Source organism: Rhinatrema bivittatum, unplaced genomic scaffold (assembly GCF_901001135.1).
Source record: "Rhinatrema bivittatum unplaced genomic scaffold, aRhiBiv1.1, whole genome shotgun sequence".
In the NCBI taxonomy this organism is placed as follows: Eukaryota; Metazoa; Chordata; class Amphibia; order Gymnophiona; family Rhinatrematidae; genus Rhinatrema; species Rhinatrema bivittatum.
The window spans coordinates 99,890-124,568 of record NW_021820978.1 but is presented as its reverse complement, the minus strand read 5'-3'; the positions used below and the strand labels follow the sequence as shown (position 1 = coordinate 124,568).

At 47.9% G+C, this 24,679-nt stretch overlaps 1 protein-coding gene across 1 annotated transcript in view; it reads left to right on the top strand.

Annotated features, from left to right (window-relative positions):
• Window positions 1–6,456: 6,456 nt before the first annotated feature.
• Window positions 6,457–24,679, top strand: part of LOC115082340 (breast cancer type 2 susceptibility protein homolog) — a gene marked incomplete at its 3' end in the record, with an annotated part of 106,525 nt that continues 88,302 nt past the window's right edge. Inside the window, exon 1 of the mRNA XM_029586576.1 lies at window positions 6,457–6,571. Within this exon, the coding sequence (XP_029442436.1) occupies window positions 6,505–6,571 (67 nt within the window). The remainder of the gene's footprint in view (window positions 6,572–24,679) is intronic.

Below are 24,679 nucleotides of genomic sequence, written 5' to 3'. Positions count from 1 at the left end.
CTTAACCAACTAATCAAACTTAATATTTCACTTGGAAGCAGCTCCATCACTGCTCTCTACATTAATGGTGGGGGTGAAAGGGAAATAGAACCTAAGGTTACTAAGAGCCAAGAGAAACATAAGTATGAGAAAAAAGAAGTGTGAAGCTTGCTGGGCAGACTGGATGGGCCGATTGGTCTTCTTCTGCCGTCATTTTCTATGTTTCTATACACACATCCCTCAGGCAGGTTGCCATTCACACACACCCCCCCTCAGGCAGGTTGCCATTCACACACACACACACAGACAGACACACACCCCCCCTCAGGCAGGTTACCATTCTCATACACAAACCCCTCAGGAAGGTTGCCATTCACACACACGCAAACACGCATACCCAGGCAGATTCCCATTCACTCACACACACGTACACCCCCACCCCCCTCCAGACAGGATCCCATACACACACACACACCAGGCCCGATCCCATTCACACACCCGCACCATTCTGCTGGTTCTCCGGTAAGCCGACCCCTGCAGTGCTGAAATGTTGTAATGCTAGCACTTCCTTTATGCTAATCTCATGCATGCCGGACCAGCATAGAGCATGCGTTAGCTGCATAGGTTTTGGACAGTGCACGCCAGCACCCAGAAGCAGGAGGATGGGCTCCCTTTTTTTTCAATCGCTGGTGGGGATGGGGTCCACCGGCAGCCTCCTCACTTTCTTGGCCACATGAGCTTCTGTTTTTCCTTCGGCCGCCAGCGGGATAATTGCAGCTGCACAGGCCTCTATGGTGTGAACTTTGCTTTACGAAAACACTTAGTTCACGCCCATACGTCGTGAAGCTTTTTCTACACCCAATCTGTGCGCGCTTCAGACCGGGGCCAAACCCTCTTCCCCGCCCCAAATTTTACATCATTTCCGGTGTCACGGTGCTTCACGCGGCGACGTATCTAGAATGTGGCGCGAGCAGTTGAAAAGTTCATTGGCGCCATCAGGTGAGGAAGGGAGTTTTAGGGTTTAATGTGAAACCCCCATCTGATAAATGACAACAGGAGGGTTATTGCAGAGTCGCTCAGCCCTTTCACGTAGTGGCTATCCTGCAGTTTGATTACAGAGGTAGCGGTTTCATGCTTCCTTTTGCAAAACGATTCTTACCGTTGCCCTTTAGCGAAGTTTGATAATATCCCCTCTTTTCTATCATATCTACTTTAAAATGGCCCCGAAAGTATTTTTGACAGTTGAGAACAGGGCCTGCAGAGACCCTGCTGCCCCGTGTCCCCTCTCTGAACTTCATCGTGTTAACACAGGCAGGACTCCAGATCCCAAAATGCATCAGGGCAGGGCTGGCTGGATCCTTTAATCTTCGGGAAACGCTTGCCCCAAAATTTAAAATTCTGTATCTTTCCCCCGCTGTCTCTCGCCTGCTTCCCCGCTGCTTATTACATTAATTTCTTTCTTCCTGTTCTTCCTCACACTTACCTATCTCTGTTTCTTTCTGCCTTCTACTCTTAACAAGCCTGCACCTGATTCATTTTGATGGCTTCTCAGTTTTAAGGGCCTTTCTCCCTACCCACCCTCAATCATCTGGGTTCTTCCTTCCTGCCCACTCTGGAAACCTCAGGTCATTGCACCATGTAATGTGGGCCTACAATCCTCATGGAAAAGATGGGGGAAATAAAGAGAAAAGATGAAAGGAAGGGCCACTGCACTTCTATTTATAGTGCCGTGCTCCATGCCCAGCCAAAGTGTTTAGGGTAATATCCTGCTTTTAGAACATAAGGTATGCCATGCTGGGTCTGAGCAAGGGATTTTCAAGCCCAGTATCCTGTCTCCAACAGTGGCTAATCCAACTCACAAGGACTGGAACATAATTTATATATGGAATACAGACCCTTTGGGGCAATTTTCAATAGGCTGCATAGTTGCAAAATTGTGTACTTGTAACATATACATTTTAGTTAATTGTCAAAGGGAAACTACTTCTGTAGTTTCTGTTTGAAAAGTAGCTAATGTAAATCTGGCACATACAAAGGGTACTCATACTTTAATTTATTCCTTGACCTAAAATTCCTATAACAGTGGTTCTTATCAGGTGTGTTACAGGACCAGCAGGAGATGGTTCTTGCCTCATTATCATGGGTGGAAGTCAGTTGACTTTTCCTTTATCAGGCCTGATGGTAGGCCACTATCACTTTTGCCTGCTCTTTCTGGCCCAGTGAGAGGCTGTTTCCTCCTTCATCTGGATCAGAGCAAGACATTGCCAACTTCTGCTCTTCTGGGCCCAGTGGGACACTGACTTTATCGTTCCTTGCTTGGCCTGGAAGTGAAGCGGGTTGGAGGAAAGGAGGTTGAGGTTAGCTGGGCAGGGAGGGGAAAGGGGAGGAAGAGAGCAGGGAGAGTCTAGGAGAGAGGGAATGAGGAATGTTGGGCAGGGATGTGAGTGTGAGGGGATTGAAAAGAAGTACCGGTAATTGGGAGAAGTGAGGGATGATGGAGGGGAAGTGAGGATGCAAGAGACATAGTATGTCAGTTTTGGGAGTGTGCATTTCTTCTATTTTTGTACTTAGTATAGAGGAAATTATTTCTGTTTCTAGTTCTCCAGTATTGCACTGCATGCATAGTTTTTATTGGGGTTTCCATTCTAGTTTTGGTCCCCACAATTGTAATTTTTATTCTGTATTTGGTGAATGTCAGTTTTGTGTGTGTGACTAACGTGACCTATTTTGCTAGCATATAGGCATTTGTAGCAGACTTATTTGTTGTGTTTTCTCAATAGGATGTGCATTGGTTGTGTACTGCTGTCTTTTCATAGACAGGGCTATTGCTATTTGAGTCCTTGGAGATAATGTTGCTATGGTATGGCAGATTTACTACACGTGCTGAGTGGATTCTGTTTTTTTCAGGTTTTGTATTTTACAATGCGCCTGGTAGAGAATGTTTGTGGTGTTGTTACTGAGATGACAGAATATCTTTTTTCTATGGTGAGTTGTATGTGGAAATACCCTAGATATATAGTGCTTCAGCATAAGGCAGCTATAAGAACATAAGAAATTGTCATACCAGGTCAGACAGAGGGTTCATCAAGCCCAGAATCCTGTTTTCAACAGTGACCAATCCAAGTTACACATACCTAGCAAGTGCCCAAATGTTAAATACATCCCCTTCTACTAATGACAGTAATAACAGTGGCTAATCCCTAAATCAGCTTGATTAATAGTTTATGGACTTCTCCTCTAGGAACTTATCCAAGCCTTATTTAAACCCAGCTACGCTAGCTGCGCTAACCACATCCTCTAGTCATGAATTTCAGAGCTTAATTGTATGTTGAGTGAAAGAATTTTGCCTGATTTGTTTTAATTGTGTTACTTTCTAATTTCATGGAGTGGTCCTTAGTCTTTCTATTTTCTGAAAGAATAAATAACTGATTTGCATATACCTGTTCTCACCCTGTCATGATTTTATAGACCTCTATCATATTCTACCTCAGCCGTTTCTTCTCCAAGCTGAACAGCCCTAACCTCTTTTGCCTTTCCTCATGGGGAGCCATTCCATCCCCTTTATCATTTTGGTCTCTCTTCTCTGTACCTTCTCCAGTGTTATATCTTTTTTTGAGATGCGGCAACCAGAATTGCATACATTACTCTAGGTGCAGTCTCACCATGGAACAATATGGAGGCATTCTGACATTCTCTGTTTTATTCACCATGCCCATCCTAATAATTCCAGTCATTCTCTTTGCTTTTTTGACCACCACAGCTCACTGAGCTGAGAATTTCAATGTATTATCCACTATGACGCCTAGCTCTTTTTCCTGGGTGGTAACTCCTAATATGGAACCTAACATCATGTAACTACAGCATGGGTTTTTTTCTTATATGCATCACCTTGCACTTATCCACATTATCCAGGAGAGTAGCTGAGAGGAAAAGAGTGGTGCAGATTCCCTGCTAAGGGCCCTTGTTAGCGGTAAATCAGAGCTGTGTTTTGTGAAGTGTGGGAATTTCAGGACCACTGGAGAGCCATCCAGATTAGTTCTCCCCAAGAAGAAAAGAGATACTGTCTTGCGTGGGGAAGCCCACAGTGTAGACGTTTGGAGAAGTATTATTTGAAGTAGCAACCAATGCCTTTGGGTTATCTGAGAAGAGGAGTTGTATCATACTACAAGTGTATTGTTTGGACTGAGAACTGTCATCAAAGGAAGCTGTGTCTATTCATTTTTATTTTGCTTCTCTCCATTGTTTATCTGATTTGAATTTGTGTGCTGAGAGCTACCTTTTTTTCTTATTAAACTTTACAATATTTTTTTGGAACTAATTACAGTGGTATGGACCCTCTTTTTTTTGAAAGCCTCCCCATGAACCATCCAAAACCAATTGGTCCCCACTTGGTGAACTCTGGAAGTTTGGATTGTTGCTCTTACATTTCTGGGGCTGCAAAAGGGTCACTCACCACCCCTGCAACCCCAAAGGGAACCCCCATTGACAAATGGGTTACATATATTCTGTGTCCTCAAGAACCTCCCGATCTCCAACAATGAGTATAGAGCAGAAATGTCTCTTTGATCTATGGGGAAAACCTCCCACTAAGGCCAGAAGTGAACATAGCCCCTTATCCTTTTACCTGAACTTCCTCTCTTCTGCAGAGAAAATATCCTAATCTCTGCAAACACCTCTTTAGTGACCCGGGAGGGTTACATATATGTTTACATTTAGCCCTGTGACAGTCATATGTTCAGTGAGCATCATTTGTCAGGTGTGTCTAGACAGAAAAAAGATTGAGAGCCACTACCCTAAAAGGTTTCAAGTCTGCTGTAAATCCAAGTTTGTTGATTGTTTGTTTATTTATATTTTGTATATTTATACTTATATTTATAATAATTTAATGTTATTTTAAGTCGTTCGCTGCTTTATCTATAAGTTCATACGAAGTTAGCCCTGTTATCTGTACCCTCTTGTTTGATGTAATTTCCAACTTTGGTTCTATGTAAACTGACGTGCTATGTACTAGTACAGGAACATCGGTATATAAAAGCTGTAAATAAATAAATAAAACACCTCTTTTTTTTTTTCATTTATCTTTATTGAGGCAAGATAGGTGTACATACAAATCAACGAGAACAGAACAGTAGAAAATAGCCCTAACATGCCTCCTTTTGGCCCTTTATACCCCTTCCCTCCCTCCCCCCCCCCCCCCAACCCTCCCACCTTCCCCTTACAGAGGATCTCTAACTATGGTGATTACATATCAATTCACATAGATGTACAATAAGATGGAAAAGGGAGGAACTAGGAAACAAGGAAAAATGGAAAACCCAGTATACCTGAAAACAAACTATAAGGTTTGGGTACACGCATAGATGGGATGGAATAAACCTCAAGTGTCCCCCATCAAACGGGGCCAACCTTTGGATTGGTGAAGGTAGCATGCGATAACACCCCCAGATCTCCTGGAAAAGCCTCTTCCAGCAAGGAGAAAAGCGTTTGAACATAGAACACCTCTTTTTAACTTTGCTAAAAGTTTGCATGCTTTGGAAGCTTACACAGACTTTTAGACAGGCTGAGGAAGGCAATTTTCAGCCAGGGCTGATCTATCAAAGTAAATGGCTTTGAAAATTACCCTCTTTGAAGAGAATATCACAATTTTCTACTTCTGTATATTGAAGCATTTGTAATTGTGAATTACTGGTTCGGTATTATGACTTTTATTGCATGTATAACTTGGTGTCTTGCCATTTAAAATTAATCTAATGCCTTAAAATTTGAGAAGGTCTAAGTCACAGGTTTCAAACTTCCATCTGGGTTGCACTGTTGAGGTGTAAAAAAAATCATGTGCTCTAATACAAAATAAAGTACATTAAATTTGGGAGGGTTTTACAGTTTTAATTTTCTGTCATGTATTTTTAAATTCTTTGCAGATTGTTTTGCATTTTACTCTTTAATTTCCCCACACAGGGGCTTCTTCAAGAGACCACCTGACAGTCTTTCTAGATCCCTGATTTGGGAGCTTCTGACATGACTCCTCTTTCCCCTTTTGATTATATAATTCATACTACATTTATTTATTGGATTTATATCCTCCTTTTTCAGGCACTTCAAAGCAGATTATATTCAGGTACTGTAGGTAATTTTCTTGTCCCCAGAGGGTTTATAATCCTAAAGTCCAGATTTACCTAAGGTTTTTCTTCCATTCTGTGTTTATGGGAAAAATGTATAGTAAATGAGGGTCAAAGTTTGAACCTGAGGCAGTGGAGAATGAAGTGACTTGCCCAAGGTCACAAGGAGCAGCAGCAAGATTGAACCCTGGTTTCCTTGGTTCACAGCCCTCTGCTCTAACTACTAGCCTACTCTTTCACACTACATGAGAATTACACCACAGACGCGCACACTCCTCTGTAGCACATGTTATGGTATAATTATCTGAAGTTATTTCATCTCTTGATGACAAAAATTCTAAAGCTTTTTGCCATTAATTTTCAGGTTTAATCCAAGAAGAGCTCTGTCCGTGATGCTGGGAGTATCAAAATGGCAATTGAACGTGAAGAGCGACCCTCTTTCTTTGAGCTTTTTAATGCTTGCTGCAGTAATGCAGGTATAACATTTATAAAAATAGCTTCTACATAAACTGACTACAGATTATTATCTAAGAGAAAAATCAGGAACTGTCATGTATGGTGAAGAATAAGCCTTCTGATATGCTTGTGGCTTGTTGCATTTTGCACCATTAGAGAGAATTTTTCAACTTCCTTGATAAGATGTATTGGACCCCAGTATCATATATATGATAGTCTATCTATCGTAGAAGTGCCTCATACTGATGCATAGGGCTAGTGAGAGGAGGCTTGGCCTGAGGAGGAACAGCTGAATGGCTGGCAGAGACCAGCAAGCAAAAATAATGATCCTCTATTGTAACAGGTGGAAGGGTGAGAGAAATGGTTGAAGAATGAGAGAGGAGTAGCTCAACTTTCCTAAGATGGCATTTGAGAGTTGGACAGACCCCAGTAAGGGAAAGCTCAGAAATTGAGAATCCAGCCCTGGGGAGGGGGATGTCCACAATCAAAATTAGAATCATTTTTCTGTAGTAAGGTTGGGTTTTATGCTCTATGCATTTGAATGACTTTTAAATCTGAAAACTACAAGAGCTAGGAGGCTGTCATGCCACTAGTTTTTAGTGTACAGTCTAGACCAGCGGTTCTCAACCGGTGTGTCGCGAAGCACCGGCAGGTGTGTCACGCACCTGCTGCTCTTCCCCTCCCCCCCCTTTCACCTCAGCGAGATGAACACTGCTGCCGTTCCTGCCCGGGCTATCAGCACCTTCAAGCCCTGAGGCAGCAGGGTTTGTGGAAGCCGGCAACAGGAACGTGACCTTTTCTTCTTGCCGCCCCTGTGGCCCGGAAGAGGAAGTGATGTCTACCGGGCACGCGGAAAGAAGAAAAGGCCATGCATGCTGCTGCTGCAGAAGGAGCACGGTGCCGCTGCCACCTCCCCTTCTCTGGCCAGCGCGACACCTGCAAGAAAATATAAAATTATAATTATCAAACTGCAAAAAAAAAAAAAAGGCTGGGGTGGGGAGAAAATAATAAAATTACAATCTCAGCTGATTGCTCTGTGCTGCGATCGATCGCAGCACAAGCAAACAGCTGAGTGCTGCCTTCTTAGCGCTGTGGGGCTGGGGAGGTCACTCCTGCTGCAGTTTCCAGCCTGTCAGGACTCTGCTTTTAATAGCAGCATACCGGCTACCTTGTGCTGTAGCTGCTATGTGTGCTGTGGGTGGGGGTGAGAGAGACAGAGAGTGAGTCAGTATGTGTGTAAGTGTATGAGAGAATGTGTGTGTAAGTAAGAGAAATGTGTGAGAGCAAGAGACTGCTCAGGAAAGTCACTGGTGTGTGTGAGAGAAAGAGATTGGTCAGGCAGATGACTGGTGTGTGTGAGTGAGAGAAAGAAAGAGAACTTGGTCAGGCAGGTGACTGGTGTGTGTATGTGTGAGAGACAGACTAGTCATGGGCCGTAAGGAAGAAGAGCGTCAGGACAGAGCTTCAGCAGCCCTTGCTGCTTCTGGTATGTGCTATTGGCCTACAATGGAAAGGAGTACGAGAGTTACTGGAGAGGGTAAGTAAAGGTGGCTTTTTAAGTTTATCTATCTTGATTGCCATTTTCATTATTAGGTATTATGTGATGTGTCTGCTGTTAGAAATATTTTATTGGTGTTTGGAGAATTTTTAATAATTTTGAAAATTTTTAATGATTGGATGTTCCATTTATCAGTTGTTTTGAAACATTTATTATATTCTAGTTTTAGAATTATTTTATATTTCTCGGGGTATGTATAGAAATGGGGAGACAAAAACTGAATTGGAAACAGCAAGAAGCCAAACTCTGTATGCAGTAAAACAACGCAGAAACAAAAACATTAGCTTTATGGTCACTTTATTCTGTATTTGGTGAGGGTCTGTCTGTGTTCTGCGTGTGTGACCCAGCTAAGGGTGTTCTGCGAGCTTATAGTTTCTTGGTAGGGAGCTATAGCAGCTTGGCTTGTTCTGTTTTCCTAATAGGAGGTGTATTGGTGTTTAGGGCCTGGTGTAATTTTTGCAGTGCTGTCTTTTCATAGGTAGGTTGTTACTGTTTGAGTTCCATAATTTATTTATTTATTTATTTATTTGCGTTTTTTCTATACCGGCATTCATGGTTAGAAACCACATCATGCCGGTTTACATGTAACAAGGGGTGAGAACAAAGAACAGAACATAAACAAGTGCAAGGAGATAAAAAAGTTACATTACAACAAGGGTCTTAAACTTGGAGGAGAGATAAGAATAAGAGAGTAGAACTGTAAGGATTACCTTATTTACATTATATACATTATACTGTGAAGTTTCTTGAATAAATTACTATCTCTTATAAAATTGTTATAATGCAGGTGTAACTTTGCGCACATTATTTCAGATCCTAGAAATCTGATAGGTGCCATATTTTTGTTTTGCACAGAATGTAGAGTGGATTTTTTTGGGTTTCCATTCCAGTTTCTGTTTCCATATTTGTAATTTGTGGTCTTTCTGTACTTGGTGAAGGTTGATTCTATGTATGAGACCGAGGTGAAGTATTTTACTAGCATGTAGGCATTTGTATCAATATTATTTGTTGTGTTTTCTCAATAGAACATGCATTGGTGGTAAATTACTGGGTTTTTTTCATAAGGTCTATTGCACCTGGTAGGAGAGAGTGTGTTATTGAGATGTCACCAGAAATATCTTTTTTTGTATGGTAAATTGAACGGGGAATGTCATAGTTCCCTGTACGTACCAGGATCAGTCCAGACGGTGGGTTATGTCCCCCGTCCAGCAGATGGAGTCAGATCAGAGCTCGAGAGTGTCACCTCATCTACCAGCGCACCCTCTGCTGGAGCTCAGTATCTTTCTGACTCCAGCAGATGCAGTGCTTCCCCAGTGAGACAGGTTTTTGGTTTATTTTCGTTTTATCAACAGTTCTTCCTGTCATTTTGTTGGTTCTTTAACAATTTGGATCAAGTTTAAAAAAAAAAAAAAAAAAAAGTTTAAAAGTAGTTTAATTTCTGAGGAGGCGTGCTTTCCTCTGCTCTGCCTCCTTCTGCGCTTTCCTCTCTATACTTCGGGGTAAGTGTGGTTTTTCTTGTACTATTTTTTTTTTTATCTTTTCAGCTGTTTGCTTTTTCGGTCGGCTTTACCGGCCACTGAGCACTTCGGTCCCGCGGCCCGGCAAGATTTCTCGCGGGCCTGGGCGCGCCGGAGGGGATTTCCCGCCGGTGCAGGTGGACTCGTAGTCGGGTAGTGAGAGGCCTTTGGCCCCCCCGTGGTGCGATTTTGTTTTCGGCCCCCCCCGATGCATTGCTTTTTCGCCGGCACAGCTATGCCGCGATTCTCCCGTTGTGAGTCCTGCGGAGACCCGGGGTCTCGCTTTTCGTGGGAGGGACTCTGCCCTCGATGCCTTCCCGATGGGGAAGGTGAGGCGCACACTTCGGGGGCGTTTCCGACGCCATCCTCGCCTCAGCCCGGGAAGCGTGGGCCGGCCACCTCTTCGCCGAGGGCGGGAAGGGCGGCCATTTTAGATGAGGTTCCGTGCGCTGCCATTTCGCCAGAGGATGAAGACGCAGTTAAGGGGCCCCCTCGCCTACACCGATGCCCCGAAGAAGGACGGCCTGCTCAGCTGCATCAGGGGGACCCGGCTGCTGCTGCTGCGCCTCCCGGTATGCCATTTTTTTCCCCGGATTTTATTTTAAAAATGCACACTGCATATTTGCAGGGCCTGGCAGATCCGGGAGGTGCTTCAGCTGGTCCTACGGCGCCCAAGGTTCCTAAGCTTGCGCTCGCCCCTCCAGGGTCCCTGCCTCCGGCTGGGGCAGTTCCCGGGACCTCGGTCTTGCCATCTCAGCCACGGCTGGTAGGAGCGGCTTCCCCGTCGGGGTTTGACCCCTCGGACCCTTCACTCCCGGAGGGACAGGCGGAGGGCGATGATCCTCGCGCCTTGCGAATTTTTCATAAGGAAGAGCTGGAGGATCTCCTTCGGCAGACCCTGCAGGAGCTGGATCTGGATCCCCCACCGGACCCCCCGGCACCGGTGGCTCCGGCGATCGCGACGTCATCAAAGAAGGGGGACCCAGTGCTGGCCGCTCTCAGACCTCGGGCAAAGGCTTTCCCAGTACATGAGTCTTTCCTGCAGCTCCTCACAGGGGAATGGGACGTCCCTGAGGCGTCGTTGAAGGTTTCCCGGGCCATGGAAAAATTATATCCCTTGCCGGAGGATTTCTTGGAGTTCATTCGCTTTCCGAAAGTGGACTCGGCGGTCTCAGCGGTGACGAAAAGGACGACAATTCCCGTCACGGGCGGAACGGCCCTACGGGACACGCAAGACCGCAAGCTGGAGACGTTTCTCAAGAGGGTGTTTGAAGTTTCGGCCTTGGGTATGCGGGCCGTCATGTGTACTTCTTTGACTCAGAGGGCCAGCCTTCTCTGGGTCCAGCGGCTCTTGACGTCCCAGCAGTTGCCTCCGGAGGAAGCCGCCCAGGCCGACAGCCTGGAGTCTGCTGTTGCTTACGGGGCGGATGCCCTGTATGATCTGTTCCGGGTACTGGCTCGATCCATGGTTTCGGTGGTGGCGGCTCGGAGACTCCTCTGGCTGCGTAATTGGTCGGCGGACGCCTCGTCCAAATCGAGCCTGGGATCCCTCCCCTTTAGGGGGAAGTTCCTATTTGGAAATGATCTCGATGAAATCATCAAGTCGCTGGGGGAGAACTCGGTACATCGTCTGCCGGAAGACAGACAGCGTCCTTACCGGGCGTTTGCTTCCACTAGAACCAGGGCTAGAGCACAGCGGCGTTACAGGTTGTACCGACAGCCTGGTTCTCGCGCAGCTCCCAGTAGATCGCAGCCTTGGTCCCGTTCCTTTCGCGGGCGGCGTCCCGCAAGAGAGGCCTCGGGACAGGGGAATACCTCCACCAAGCCTTCCCAATGATGCCAGAGCGACCCACTCCTCCAGTCCGCCCATCGGGGGCAGGCTCACGGCATTCTTCGAGGAGTGGGTAAGGATAACCTCAGACCAGTGGGTGCTGGACACCATACAACACGGTTACGCCTTGGAGTTTGTCCGTCCTCCAAGAGACAGGTTCGTCTTCTCTCCTTGCGGCTCCGATCTCAAGCGGATGGCGGTTCAACAGACGTTGGACCGGCTCCAGAACATCGAGGCTATTGTTCCCGTTCCCTCCGCCGAGGTGGGCTCGGGCCATTATTCCATCTACTTCGTAGTTCCCACAAAGGACGATTCGTTCAGACCCATACTGGACTTAAAGGAAGTAAACCGCTCACTACGGGTCAGTCGGTTCCGCATGGAGACGTTGCGGTCGGTAATTGCAGCAGTCCACCAGGGGGAGTTCCTGGCTTCCCTGGATCTGACAGAGGCGTATCTACACATCCCTATACGTCCGGACCACAGACGATATATCCGCTTCAAAGTTCTGGATCAGCATTTTCAATTCCGGGCTCTACCCTTCGGTCTCGCGACGGCTCCACGAACTTTCACCAAGCTCATGGTGGTGGTGGCGGCGGCCCTTCGACGGGAGGGGATCTTAGTACATCCCTACCTGGACGACTGGCTGGTGCGGGCAAAGTCTTTCTCGCATGGACAGGCTTCGGTGTCCAGAGTTTTGGAGATGCTCCGCTCTCTCGGCTGGGTGGTGAATCTGGCCAAGAGTTCCCTAGCTCCCTCCCAGCGCTTGGATTTTCTGGGGGCGACCTTCGACACTCAACAGGGCATGGTCTTCCTACGAGCGGACAAGGCCCTCTCCTTGAGGGAGCACGTCAGACACTTCGCGTCTTTGACGGAACCCACCGCTTGGAATTATCTACAGCTTCTGGGAGTGATGGCATCCACCATAGACATGGTTCCGTGGGCATTTGCACACCTACGCCCGCTTCAGGCGTCCCTACTCTCTCGTTGGAAACCGGTGTCACAGGAGTATCACGTGATTCTGCCTCTTCCTCAGTCGGCTCGCGACAGCCTAGAGTGGTGGCTGGTCCCGGCTCACCTGGCTCGCGGCGTTTCTCTGGAAGTTCCATCTTGGGTGGTGGTGACCACTGACGCCAGCCTCATGGGGTGGGGCGCGGTCTGCGAGCGCAGCGCCATACAGGGGACATGGTCTCCGGTGGAGGCGACGTGGCCGATCAATCGTCTGGAGACCAGGGCAGTGCGCCTCGCGCTGCAACGTTTCCTTCCCCTGCTTCGGAACAGGGAGGTACGGATTCTCTCGGACAACGCGACTACTGTGGCTTACATCAATCGTCAAGGAGGAACGAGGAGCGCTCAGGTTTCAGCCGAAACCACGCCCCTGATGGCATGGGCGGAACTTCACCTGGTTCGGCTCGCGGCCTCTCACATTGCCGGCGTGGACAACATTCAGGCAGATTACCTGAGTCGGCAAAGGCTGGATCCCAGCGAGTGGTCTCTCTCCGACGAGGCGATGGCTCTCCTGGTTCGTCGCTGGGGAACCCCTCGCCTGGACTTGATGGCGACCGCGCTCAACGCCAAGGCCCCGCGCTTCTTCAGTCGCAGAAGGGAGCGGGGGGCAGAGGGGGTGGACACTCTCGCTCTGCCGTGGCCAGAAGGTCAGCTGCTCTATGTTTTTCCTCCCTGGCCTTTGGTGGGGAAAATACTTCGCAGAATAGAGAATCACAGCGGTCCTGTGATTCTCGTGGCGCCGGAGGGCCGTGGTTTGCAGACCTGCTGCACATGTCGGTGGACGGGCCGATCCGTCTGAGTCATCTTCCCCAGCTCCTGCAACAGGGACCGGTATTTTTCGAGCAGGCGGCACTCTTTTGTCTTGCGGCCTGGCTTTTGAACGGCGCCGCCTCCGCCGCAGAGGCTATCCAGAGGCGGTAATCTCCACGATGCTCAGGGCACGCAAGCCTTCCACTTCTGTAGCCTACGTTCGCGTATGGAAGGTTTTCGAGTCTTGGTGTATCGACCATGGAGCCCGGCCCACGGAGGCGACGGTCCCACTGATCCTTCAATTCTTGCAGGACGGGCTGGATAAGGGACTGGCATATAATTCTCTCCGAGTGCAAGTCGCGGCTCTGAATGTCCTGGTACAGACAACAGTCTCTCTCTGCTCTCCAACCGGATATCACACGTTTCCTGAAGGGGGTCCGACATTTACGGCCACCGGTCAGGGATCCCTGTCCGTCGTGGAGTCTCAACCTGGTTCTTCGAGCACTGGCGGGCACGCCTTTCGAGCCTCTACAGGGCGCTTCACTGAAGGACCTCACTATGAAGACCGTTTTTCTGGTAGCGATCTGCTCTGCCCGCCGCATTTCGGAACTGCAGGCGCTCTCCTGCAGGGAACCTTACCTACGCATTTCGGAAGCGGGGATCTCGCTTCGTACGGTACCATCTTTCCTTCCGAAGGTGGTTTCTTCCTTCCACATGAATCAGACGGTGGAGCTCCCGGCGTTCTCTCCCGCGGATTCGAAGTCTCTTCGTCATTTGGACGTCAAGCGGGTGCTCCTCCACTACCTAGAGGTTACCAATGACTTCCGGGTTTCCGATCACCTGTTTGTGCTCTCGTCGGGACCTAAAAAGGGCTCCGCCGCGTCAAAGACGACCATCGCCCGCTGGATCAAGGATGCCATTTCGGCGTCTTACATTGGGTCCGGTCAGGATCCGCCTAGGGGCGTCAGAGCTCATTCTACACGCTCTCAAGCTGCGTCTTGGGCGGAGTCTCGTGCGGTCTCTCCACAGGAGATCTGCCGGCCGGCGACGTGGAAGTCACTGCATACCTTCGCTAGGCATTATCGGCTACACCTGCCGCCTTCGGCTTCTGAGCACTTTGGCGATCAGGTTATCCGAGCAGGGCTCTCAGGGGCCCACCCGATTTAGGGAAGCTTTGGTACATCCCACCGTCTGGACTGATCCTGGTACGTACAGGGAAAAGAAAATTATTCCTTACCTGCTAATTTTCGTTCCTGTAGTACCATGGATCAGTCCAGACGCCCACCACTTTGGGACTGGGAGCCTCTGCTCGGCCTTGTATCTGTAGCTGTCTCTTCTATATTCTTGCTATGGGGGTTGGTACAGCTCCTCACAAGTTTGACTGTTACGACCTAGTTCTGGGTCGTCCCTGTTCTTGTTCTTGGTGTTTTCTTACGCCAGTTTGTTTGATCCAAATTGTTTTATGTTTCTTGCTCGTTTTTGGGCTTTGTTATTCATGATACTGAGCTCCAGCAGAGGGTGCGCTGGTAGATGAGGTGACACTCTCGAGCTCTGATCTGACTCCATCTGCTGGACGGGGGACATAACCCACCGTCTGGACTGATCCATGGTACTACAGGAACGAAAATTAGCAGGTAAGGAATAATTTTCTTTTTTGCTCTGCACCCATTGTTGGGGGTCGAGGGGGTTCCTGTGGAATGCAGAGTGTTTGTTTACATTTAGCCTGGTGATGATCATGTGCTCAGTGTGTCACGCATGTGAGAACCATCTGTGAGGTGTGTCCCAACTCATAAAAGGTTGAGAACCACTGGTCTAGATCTTGCTTGGTAAACTGGGTTAAACCTGGTTTAAGCATATAAGGAAAGCGGAGTAAAGGGCACACACATTTAGATGAACAACAACAGAGTAATGTGCGGCAATTAATTATACTGGACAATATCACTTTGGCAAGAACAATTTTTAATTCTATATTGTGCAATTAAAAATTGTTCTTGCCAAAGTGATATTGTCCAGTATAATTAATTGCCACACATTACTCTGTTGTGTTAAACCTGGTTTAACCATTTTCATTGGGTGAAAGTTTAAAAAATGCACACTGCCTAAAAATTTGACATCCTATCGGGAAAAGTCAATAAATTCAAAGGGATATAAAACTTACACGGATTTGAAACTAAACTATTACTCCAAATAGATCAAGGTCCAACTGTGGTTTTTTTCTGTTGATAAACAGGCTGAATTAGCCATTACATGTGGGTGATGTCATCCAGTGGCACCAAACAAACTTGTTCTTCCAAACTGTAGAGATTTTAGCTCTACTGAGCGTGTGTGGAAGTTGCCTCATGAGTCTCCTCAGTTATTTTTTTTTTTAATCTGAGCTGAAGCACAGATGTATACTTTCTCTCCTCTATTTTTTCCTTACTTGTTTTTCTCTTCAGGAAACGTTTCTCACCTTGACTTGCACTTTTAAATGCTTAAAAAAAAAAAAAAAAAAAAGACCAAATTTCTCCCTCGCAGAAAAATGTCGCTGCAAAGCCTATGGATGAATGTACCCCAGCACTTCAGTATTCCAGGTCCTTGAGAATGGAAGACCTGTGTAAATCTTTAAGGAATAGCAATAGATCCTCTTTCCGCAGTGCAGCATCGCCTCCTTGGGAAAACTGTTAAGCTGAAGTTGCTCAAAATCTCCCCAGTCTGCAAAGGCCACAGAGTCCAGTTCAAGTGCCTGGGAGCCATAGACACACAAATGGCATCACTTCCTCGAGCCAGTCCTCTCTGCACTGAAGAAACATAAATATTTCCTAGCGTGTAGCCAGATGGACTCGGGACCAATGGGTTGTGGTCTCCCCTGCTAGGAGATGGAGACGGAGTCTGGTTTCAAAGCTGACGTCACCCTAGATGCACCCCTGCGGTGACCTCAGCCATCCAGTATCTCTCCGTCTCCTAGCAGATGTGGATTGTGCCTTCTCTAATGGGAACACAGTACTCTTTAGAAGAGGAAATTTTACCTTTAAATTGGGGAACGATCGAGCCCCGCTCTCCTGCAGTGATACCTAATGGTCCCTCGCTCAGTTGAGAATTCTTGAGGCGATTTCAGAGATCTCTCAGAGGTGTGCCTTGATCCTGTAGCCAGTTCACAGCGTGGACTTTGCTGCTGAAGCAGCTGAAAGGCAGCGGGTGCAGGAAGCAGAGCATGGTGGTGATGACCTAATCCCTCTCCCCCTGCAGTCAGAGACTGTCTCTGTACTCAGCCAGTAAGCTCTGAGCCCAGGTAAGTAAAGAAGAACTCCGATTCAGAGATGTGGAAGGGCTTCAGTAAGTCTTTCCACCGGTCTCCTTGCTTGGTGCGCTGTATCGACGACATTCCTGATCCCGTTAGGGCAAGGGAAGGGGGTTTCCGAGCGGGTTGAGCGGCCCCCTGATGGGCTAGGCCCCACTTCAAACTTGGTGAGCACTCCACGTGGCAGGCCACGGCAGAGCCGTCTTGTGCACGGTTTGGTGCGGCGCCATTTTTCCCCATTAATCGTCGGTATGCGAGGTGCAGGCCAGCCCTGTTGTGCGTCTAACCCCCGCGTAAGTGCGCGCATAACCGCATGCATATATTCGCGCACAATCGGACGCTTATACTTACATGTCGGGGCAGATTTGTGCGCGCTCGAGCTCAGGCGCTAACTGGCTGAACGCACAAGCTACAGTTAACTATAGCTCCAGGCATCAAAGAAGCACAAGCGACACTCCCTTTGTGTTGCCTGCCATATTAGGGTTGCACAGTCTGATCTAGAATCCTTCCTGTGTCAGCCATGTGAGGAAGCACAGGGAGAGCTGGACTCTAGAAATTCTCCAAGTTCGGCCCCTCCTAATCGGAGAACGGGTCAGAAACAATCTTATCTAGTAGCATCCCAGGGCTGCGTCCGCCCCTTGAGAGGGCAGTTCAGTGGCCCCTACCCCAGTTCCTTCTGGGCTAGATATGGACCCAGCGACCTTTTCTTGGGTGGAATTCTTTCAGGGCCTTCAAGCCTTTGTTCAGGCGCAGTCAGCTGCTGCCCCTGCCCAGTCTGAGCCCCATCTGGGAAGGTCTCATCCTCCCAGCCCTATCAGTATGCCTCGGGAAATGCCTCGCCTCACCAAGGGTCTCCCCGATAGGGACCCAGACACCACGGATGACGATGGGGATGCAAACTCATTGGAGGACGGGGAAATTCATCCAGGCCTGGAGCCATACCTGGCTATTCAAACAAGCCTTTCAAATAGCCATACCTGGCTATTCAAACAAGCCATACCTGGCTATTCAAACAAGCCTTTCCCCAACACCCTTGATGAATATTGAATTGTGATGGATCATGACCTGAATTTGACTATGACCTTGTTCTTATGACATTATAGTTCACTTGTTGTTTGTTCCTATGCTTCTCTGTTCTCCTTATGGTTTTTTTGTACCCCTTCCCCTGTTACTTGTAATTTCCGTTGCTTTTGTTCCATGTAAACCGAGGTGACGTTTCGACTAACATCGGTATAGAAGACTTTTAAATAAATAAATAAATAAATAAATAAATAATGCTATGGTTTTTCCACATAGATGAATTGCCGGTCCTGGTCTCCCAGACCCTGAAGACTGGGAATTCCCAGCACGAACCCTGTGTCTGAACCAAAGAGGAATCCCATACTGGTGTCTTTATGGAAAGCCTCTTGCTATTTCCTGATGCTGGAAGCAACCCAGGAGTTGATTGATTTGGAGTGGGATGCCCTGGAAGCCAGTTTTAAAGGAGGTAGGGCCTTAGAGGCTTTGTATCCTCTGGACCTGGCGGCCAAATAATGCCTATATTTCCCAAATGTGGATGCCCTGGTCTGTGCTGTTTCGAAGCAAACAACTATCCCAGTAGAGGGAGGAGCGGCCTTGAAGGATGCACACAATAGGCAGTTGGAGTCCATCCTTAAGCAAGCCTGTGATGCAACAGCAATGACACTGCAGATCGCTTCCTGTTGTGCCCTGGTGGCTCATTCATGTCTACTATCGAGAGAGAGGCAGATAGCTCGGGGGCGCATCCCAGAGAGGTGATGGAGTCCGTCGCAGCCTTCCTAGCGGATACAAGCTCTGACCTAGTGCATACGTGGCCAGAGGAGTAGCCTCAGTGGTGGCGGCCAGAAGTCAGCTATGGCTGCGAAATTGGTCAGCGGACGTGACCTCTAAGGCAACCCTCACAAAGATGCCCTTTACGGGATCCCTTCTATTCGGAAGCGAATTGGAAAAGCTAGCCAGTAAGTGGGGTGAATCCAGTGCCACGGCTACCGGAAGATAAGAAAAAGAGGTCACAGTGCCCCTTGCCCATGAGGGGTCAGGCCAGGGGCTTCCAGCCTACAGAAACTTGACATTTCGGCCCTCAGGAAGGTCTCAGTCCTTTCGGAGCTGACAACCAAAAAGAGGAACTAGTTCGGGCTCAGGTTCGAACCGAACTTCCCAATGAAGTTTGGCCAACCCATCCATGGGATGAGGAGAAGGGGGCCAACTAACCCTCTTCTATCAGAGGTGGGTCAAATCACGTCGGACAAATGGGTACTGGACATCATACGAGAAGGATACGCTCTAGAATTTCGCAGCATCCCTCGGGACATGTTGATGATATCACCTTGCCACTCCCAGAACAAAAAACTGGCAGTGGCAGTTTGAGGTACCTACTCCTCAGGAAATTACGGGGCGTCTTTCCATCTATTTCATCATACCCAAGCAGGAGGGTTCATTTCGCTCCATCCTGGATCTCAAGAGCATCGATCGTCATCTGTGGTTCATTTACTTCCACATGGAAACTCTTTGCTCTGTCATAACGGCCATACAACCGGGAGAGTTTTTAACATCCCTGGACCTCTCAGAAGCCTACCTTCATATCCCAATCCGTCAAGACCACCAGCGTTTCCTACGCTTTGCGGTATTGGGCCACCATTATCAGTTCCAGGCATTGCCCTTCGTCCTGGCAACTGCCCCCAGAACATTCTCCAAAATTATGGTGGTTGTAGCGGTGGCACTGAGAAAAGAAGGGATCCGGGTGCACCCTTACTTAGACAAGTGGCTGATTTGGGCGAAGTCGTTGGAAGAGAGCCTCCAGGTGACCAGCAAGGTCAGGTCCCTGTTTCAGGAACTCGATTGGGTCATGAACATGGACAAGAGCAATCTCAAGCCCTCCCAGTCCTTAGAGTACCTGGGAATCCGGTTCAACACCAAGCAGGACAAGGTCTACCACCCTCCCTCAAGGTTAAGAAAACTGATATGCCAAGTGCGTTGGTTGACAAACACAGTGTGCCCCAGGATGTGGAGCTATCTCCAGGTCCTCGGCCTGATAGCGTCAACCCTGGAGGTAGTACCGTGGGCGAGGGCACACATGTGGCCACTCCAACGCTTCCTGCTGTCACGTTGGAACTCACTGTCTCAAGACTACTCGATTCGCCTCCACCTATCGATGGAAGTATGTTCTCGGCATCAGTGGTCGCTACAGGAAGTGCATCTAAGCAAGGTTGTAAGCCTGTCTCCACCAAACTGGCTAGTCCTCATGATGGATGCAAGCCTCCAAGGGTGGGGAGCCCACTGTTAGGAATTGACAACCCAGGGCAATGGACTAAGGAAGAGGCGCGCTGGAACATAAACCATCTGGAAGACCGAGCTGTCAGATTAGCATGTCTGCAATTCAGCTATAGGCTCCAGGGACAAGCAGTCTGTGTGATGTCGGACAACACAACAACGGTAGCCTACATCAACCAACAGGGAGGAACCAAATGCCACCGAGTGTCTCTGGAGATAGAACCCCTTATGGAATGGGCGGAGTTAAATCTACAAGGGATCTTGGCCTCCCACATCACAGGAAAAGACAGCGTCAGAGCAGATTTTCTCAGCAGGGAGAGTATGGATCCAGGGGAATGGGCGTTGTCGACCAGAGCTTTCCAGCTCCTAGTAGATTGCTGGGGCCTCTCATCCATCGACCTACTGGCCACATCTCACAATGCAAAGGTCCCCTGATTCTTCAGTTGCAGAAGAGATCAACGTTCCCAAGGGATCGATGCCCTTGTCCAGAGGAGGACTTACTGTACGCCTTCCCTCTGTGGCCTCTGCTGGGCAATGTCATTCGCAAGGTCGAACGCCACAGTCCTTCTGGTGGTCTTGGCTTGGCCCAGATGCCCGTGGTATGCAGACATGCAGAGGCTTCTGGTGGAGAGACCCTATACCTCCCCCCACACAGGGACCTTCTCCAACAAGGTCCGATCCTTCACAAGGACCCAACTCTGTTTTTTCTTACGGTCTGGCCCTTGAGAAGGCTTGCCTGACAAAGCATGGATATTTGGTGTGTTATCACCACCTTGCTCTGTGCGCGGAAGTTCTCAATGTCCCTGGCATTCGTGTGGATCTAGAGAATATTTGAGGCCTGGTGTGAGGAACACGGGGAACCCCCTCGGACAACCAAGATTCCCATGATTCTGGAATTCTTACAGGGTGGCCTGAACAAAGGACTGCCCCTCAACTCCTTGAAGGTCCAGGTGGTGGCGCTCTCCTGTTTCAGAGGGTGAGGTGAACGGAGCTCGCCTGTCGACACATCTGGACTTGGCCCGTTTCCTAAAAGGAGTTAAACACTTCCAACCACCCTTAAAGTGGCCAATGCCCCTATGAACCTCAATCTAGGATTGGACTTCTTAGCAGGGCCTTCCTTTCAGCTGCTGCACGCTCTCTCTTCACTGTAATGCTGAAGACTGTATTTTTGGTGGCGATATGCTTGGCTCGTCGCATCTATGAACTACATGCGCTGTCATGTCGGGAGCCGTTCCTCTGGTTGACTCCAGGAACATTGCAGCTTTGCACTGTCCCTTCCTTCTTGCCATAGGTAATCTTAGAGTTTCACCTGAACCAGTCCATTTCCTTACCATCCCTAGATAGATGCAAGGACTCGGAAGACTACCGCCTCCTACGCCACTTAAACGTCAGTAGGCTGCTAGCATGGTATCTAGAAACTACAAAACTGGTGCGCAAGATGGACCGTTTGTTTGTTCTTCACGGTGGAAGGAAACAAGGCGAAGCAGCTTCTTCAGCTACCATAGCTCGCTGGATCAAGGAAGTGATCAAGGGAGCTTATGTAGAGGCTGTGAAGCCTTTACCTCTTCAGGTTAAAGCTCATTCCACTAGGGCCCGAGCTGTATCCTGGGCGGAAGCTAAGCTACTGTCTCCCGTCAACATCTGCCGAGCATCGATGTGGTCTTCCTTGCACACCTTCTCCAGGTTTATTGCCTTGGCGTCCAAGCCTGAGAAGACGCAGCCTTTGTGAGGGCGATCCTGAGTGCATCTGGCTACACTCTAGGAAATGGTGAAATGACTTGCCTGATAATTTTGTTTTCCTTACTGTAGACAGATGGACTCAGCATCCCGTCCACGGCTGCCCATGAACAGTGCCAAGGAATCACACATGAATCTCGATCCCAAAGAGGTTACGGGTAAGCCATCACCCTATGCCTAGATCTGGGCATCTATAATATTGTGGGGATTTCCGCGCTTATGTTTGGTTGGGTACAGTTACAGTCACCAGTTTTAATCAAGTTCTCAAGTTATTAAATTCAAGTTTTTCAATAGCATGTCCACAATGGCTTTTGAAGAGAATACTGAATGGCTGAGGTCACTGCAGGGGTATATCTAGGATGATGTCAGCTTTGAAACTTGACTCCGTCTCCATCTGCTACCAGGAAAGCGCATAACCCATTGGTCCTGAGTCCATCTGTCTACACTAAGGAAACAAAATTATCAGGTAAGTAATTTCTCAATTAGACATACTGAGTGTTCATGCCAGCGCCATCAGATCAACCACCTTCAGCACCACTGATGCACGTCTCGACTCAACATGGTGCTCCTGCTGCATAGAAACATCATGCAGTGACCCACTCAAAACACGGAGCATCACTGAACTTGAAGCACAATGAATTGGCGCACTCGGTATGAGGAGCATCAAAGCACTCAACGCATGATGGATTTGATGCACTCGATGCATGGTGCATGGACACATGACACATCCTACACTGATGCACGATGTACCGATATACCAATGCAGGTGATCCCGATGCACTTGATGCATCTTGACGCTTCCGATTCAGGTCTGACTTTTCCTTAGCTGGTGCCGGTGCACTCTTTGCAAGCCACGATACATTCAGTGCATATTTTGCTCCATGATGTGCCAGGTCCATCCTTGACCATACCACACAAAAGGGGCTTCAGATCCATAACATCAGCCAGAGATTTTGCATCTCCGTCCTGGGACCTGAGAGCATGACCTACCAGTAAATCACTAACCATCCCAGAACTGCAGGAGAAGGGGTCAGATTACCCTTACCTCCTCCATTAATCAGAAGAATAAAGCCCCAAAGGCTAGTAGTGAAGAACTTCAATTGCAAATAATAGAACCTGTTTGCTCAGTAGTGCCAGTGTCCCTGAATAAGCCACCTATCACTTTGCAAAAAATCAGTACTAGTTTTGGAAGATATTCTTCTGCTCACCTTGGGCCAGAGGACACAACAGTCTTATGAAAAAGTTGCAGTAATAACGAGGAATTTCTTTGCTTGTAAAAGAGACAGATAGAACATTCCACCCCCTCTTTTCAACTCCTGCTTTGGTGGTTCCCGAGACCGGAGACCCTGTTTCTCTCGTTCCCTCTCCCCTACACCTTCCCTCCTTTACTTTGATTTATTCCCCCCTCCTGCCATCCTGCGCATTCTCTCACTTTAACCCTCTTTAATTTAATTGTAAACCTCTCTGAGTCCTTCACTTGTTAATTGCTATTTTTCCCTCATTTGAAATCCTGATATTTACTTTTTATTTATTACTATGTTTATAGTTATGTACTATATCTTAACACTATGCTACCAATTGTTCCATGTAACTGTTATTCTTTTTTATTTAATTATACTGTTCCATGTAAACCGATACGATGTGCAAACGGTTATCGGTATATAAAAGCCTTTAAATAAATAAATAAATCACTGATAAGTGTGTTTTCAGTATCAGAACACCAGACTAGAGGTTCTGAGGGATCTCAGTGTGGTTCTCTGATCTGATGAATCCTCCTTTTGAACCAATGGAAACTGTTTCTTTAAAATTCTTGGCTTGGAAAGTACTTTTTCTCGCCAAAAGTAGTAGTAGCTTACTTCCCAAAGTTCAATGCTGATTGAGGGATAAAAAGCACTCCATTCTATAGACCAGTAGTTCCCAACCTGTGGTTCGCAGACCCCTGGGGTCTGCCACACTATAACAAGGGGTCCATGGGAAATGAGCAGCGATAGAAGAAAGCCCGCACTTTGAAAGAAGAGGCTCGACAGGCCACTGGTGCACCCATCCTGCCAGCGACTGAAGATGATAGGAAGCTCTACAGGCTGCCAGCGCACTCATCCCGTCGGTTGAAGATGACAGGAGGCCCAACGGGCCACTGGCACACCCATTACACCGGCGGCTGAAGCTGGAAAGAGGCCCTCGTGAGAGTGTGAGCCTGTGTGAATGAGAGAGGAGGAGTGAGTGTGTGTGTATGAGAGCATGTGTATATGAGAGAGTGGGAGGGATATGTGCAACAAACCTCTCTCCACATCTCCTTTTAGTGATGTGGCCCTGTCCCAAACATCCCTCCTTCCCCTTCCCCCACCAGTCTCTCACTCTGTCTCTGCTTCATGGTCCATTCCAACCAGGCCCTCTCTCCTTCACCAGTCTATCCTGCAAATTTCTCTCTCTCTCCCCTGCACAGTCCAAGTCCATCCCCCCCAGTCCCTTTCTCTCTGCCCTCCTCCACCAGTCCTTTGACATCAGTGCTTCTCCCTCTCTACCGGTCCATCCCTACCAGTCTCTCTCCTTCTCCACCAATCTCTCTGTCTCCTTCCACCAGTCTGTTCCTACCACTTTGTGTGTGTGTCTCTCTCAGTACATTTCTACCAGTCTCTTTACCCTCCTCCAATCTTTCACTCTTTCCCTCCACCAATCTTTCTTGCCAATCTCTCTCCTCTCCCTCCAGTCCATTCCCCCCAGTTGCTACTGATCCAGCTGTGTGGCTGCCTGTAGTTTCACTATTTAAGTTATTTAATATAAGTGCATTCTTGCACATTTACTGCTGTGCTTTGCAATTATATGTATTCCATTTATATCAATAAGCTTTATTTAATGTTTTATATATTATGTATGAGCATGGTGTGCATATAATTATTTTTTCTTTCATTAATAACTTTTCTATATATGGCCTATAACTGCAGGTAAAAATGAAAGGGAGGCATATGGGGGTCTGTGAAAATTTTGAAGGTTGAAAAGGGGGTCCATACTTGAGGTGGAGGGAGTTTGTGTTGATGTTAATGAGATGACACCAGAATTTGATTTTATATATATATATATGTGTGTGTTTAGCCTTTGACAAGTGTACATAAAGAGGTATATTTATTAATAAAGAAAGCAACACCGTTTACTAGCTGATTGTTGTGA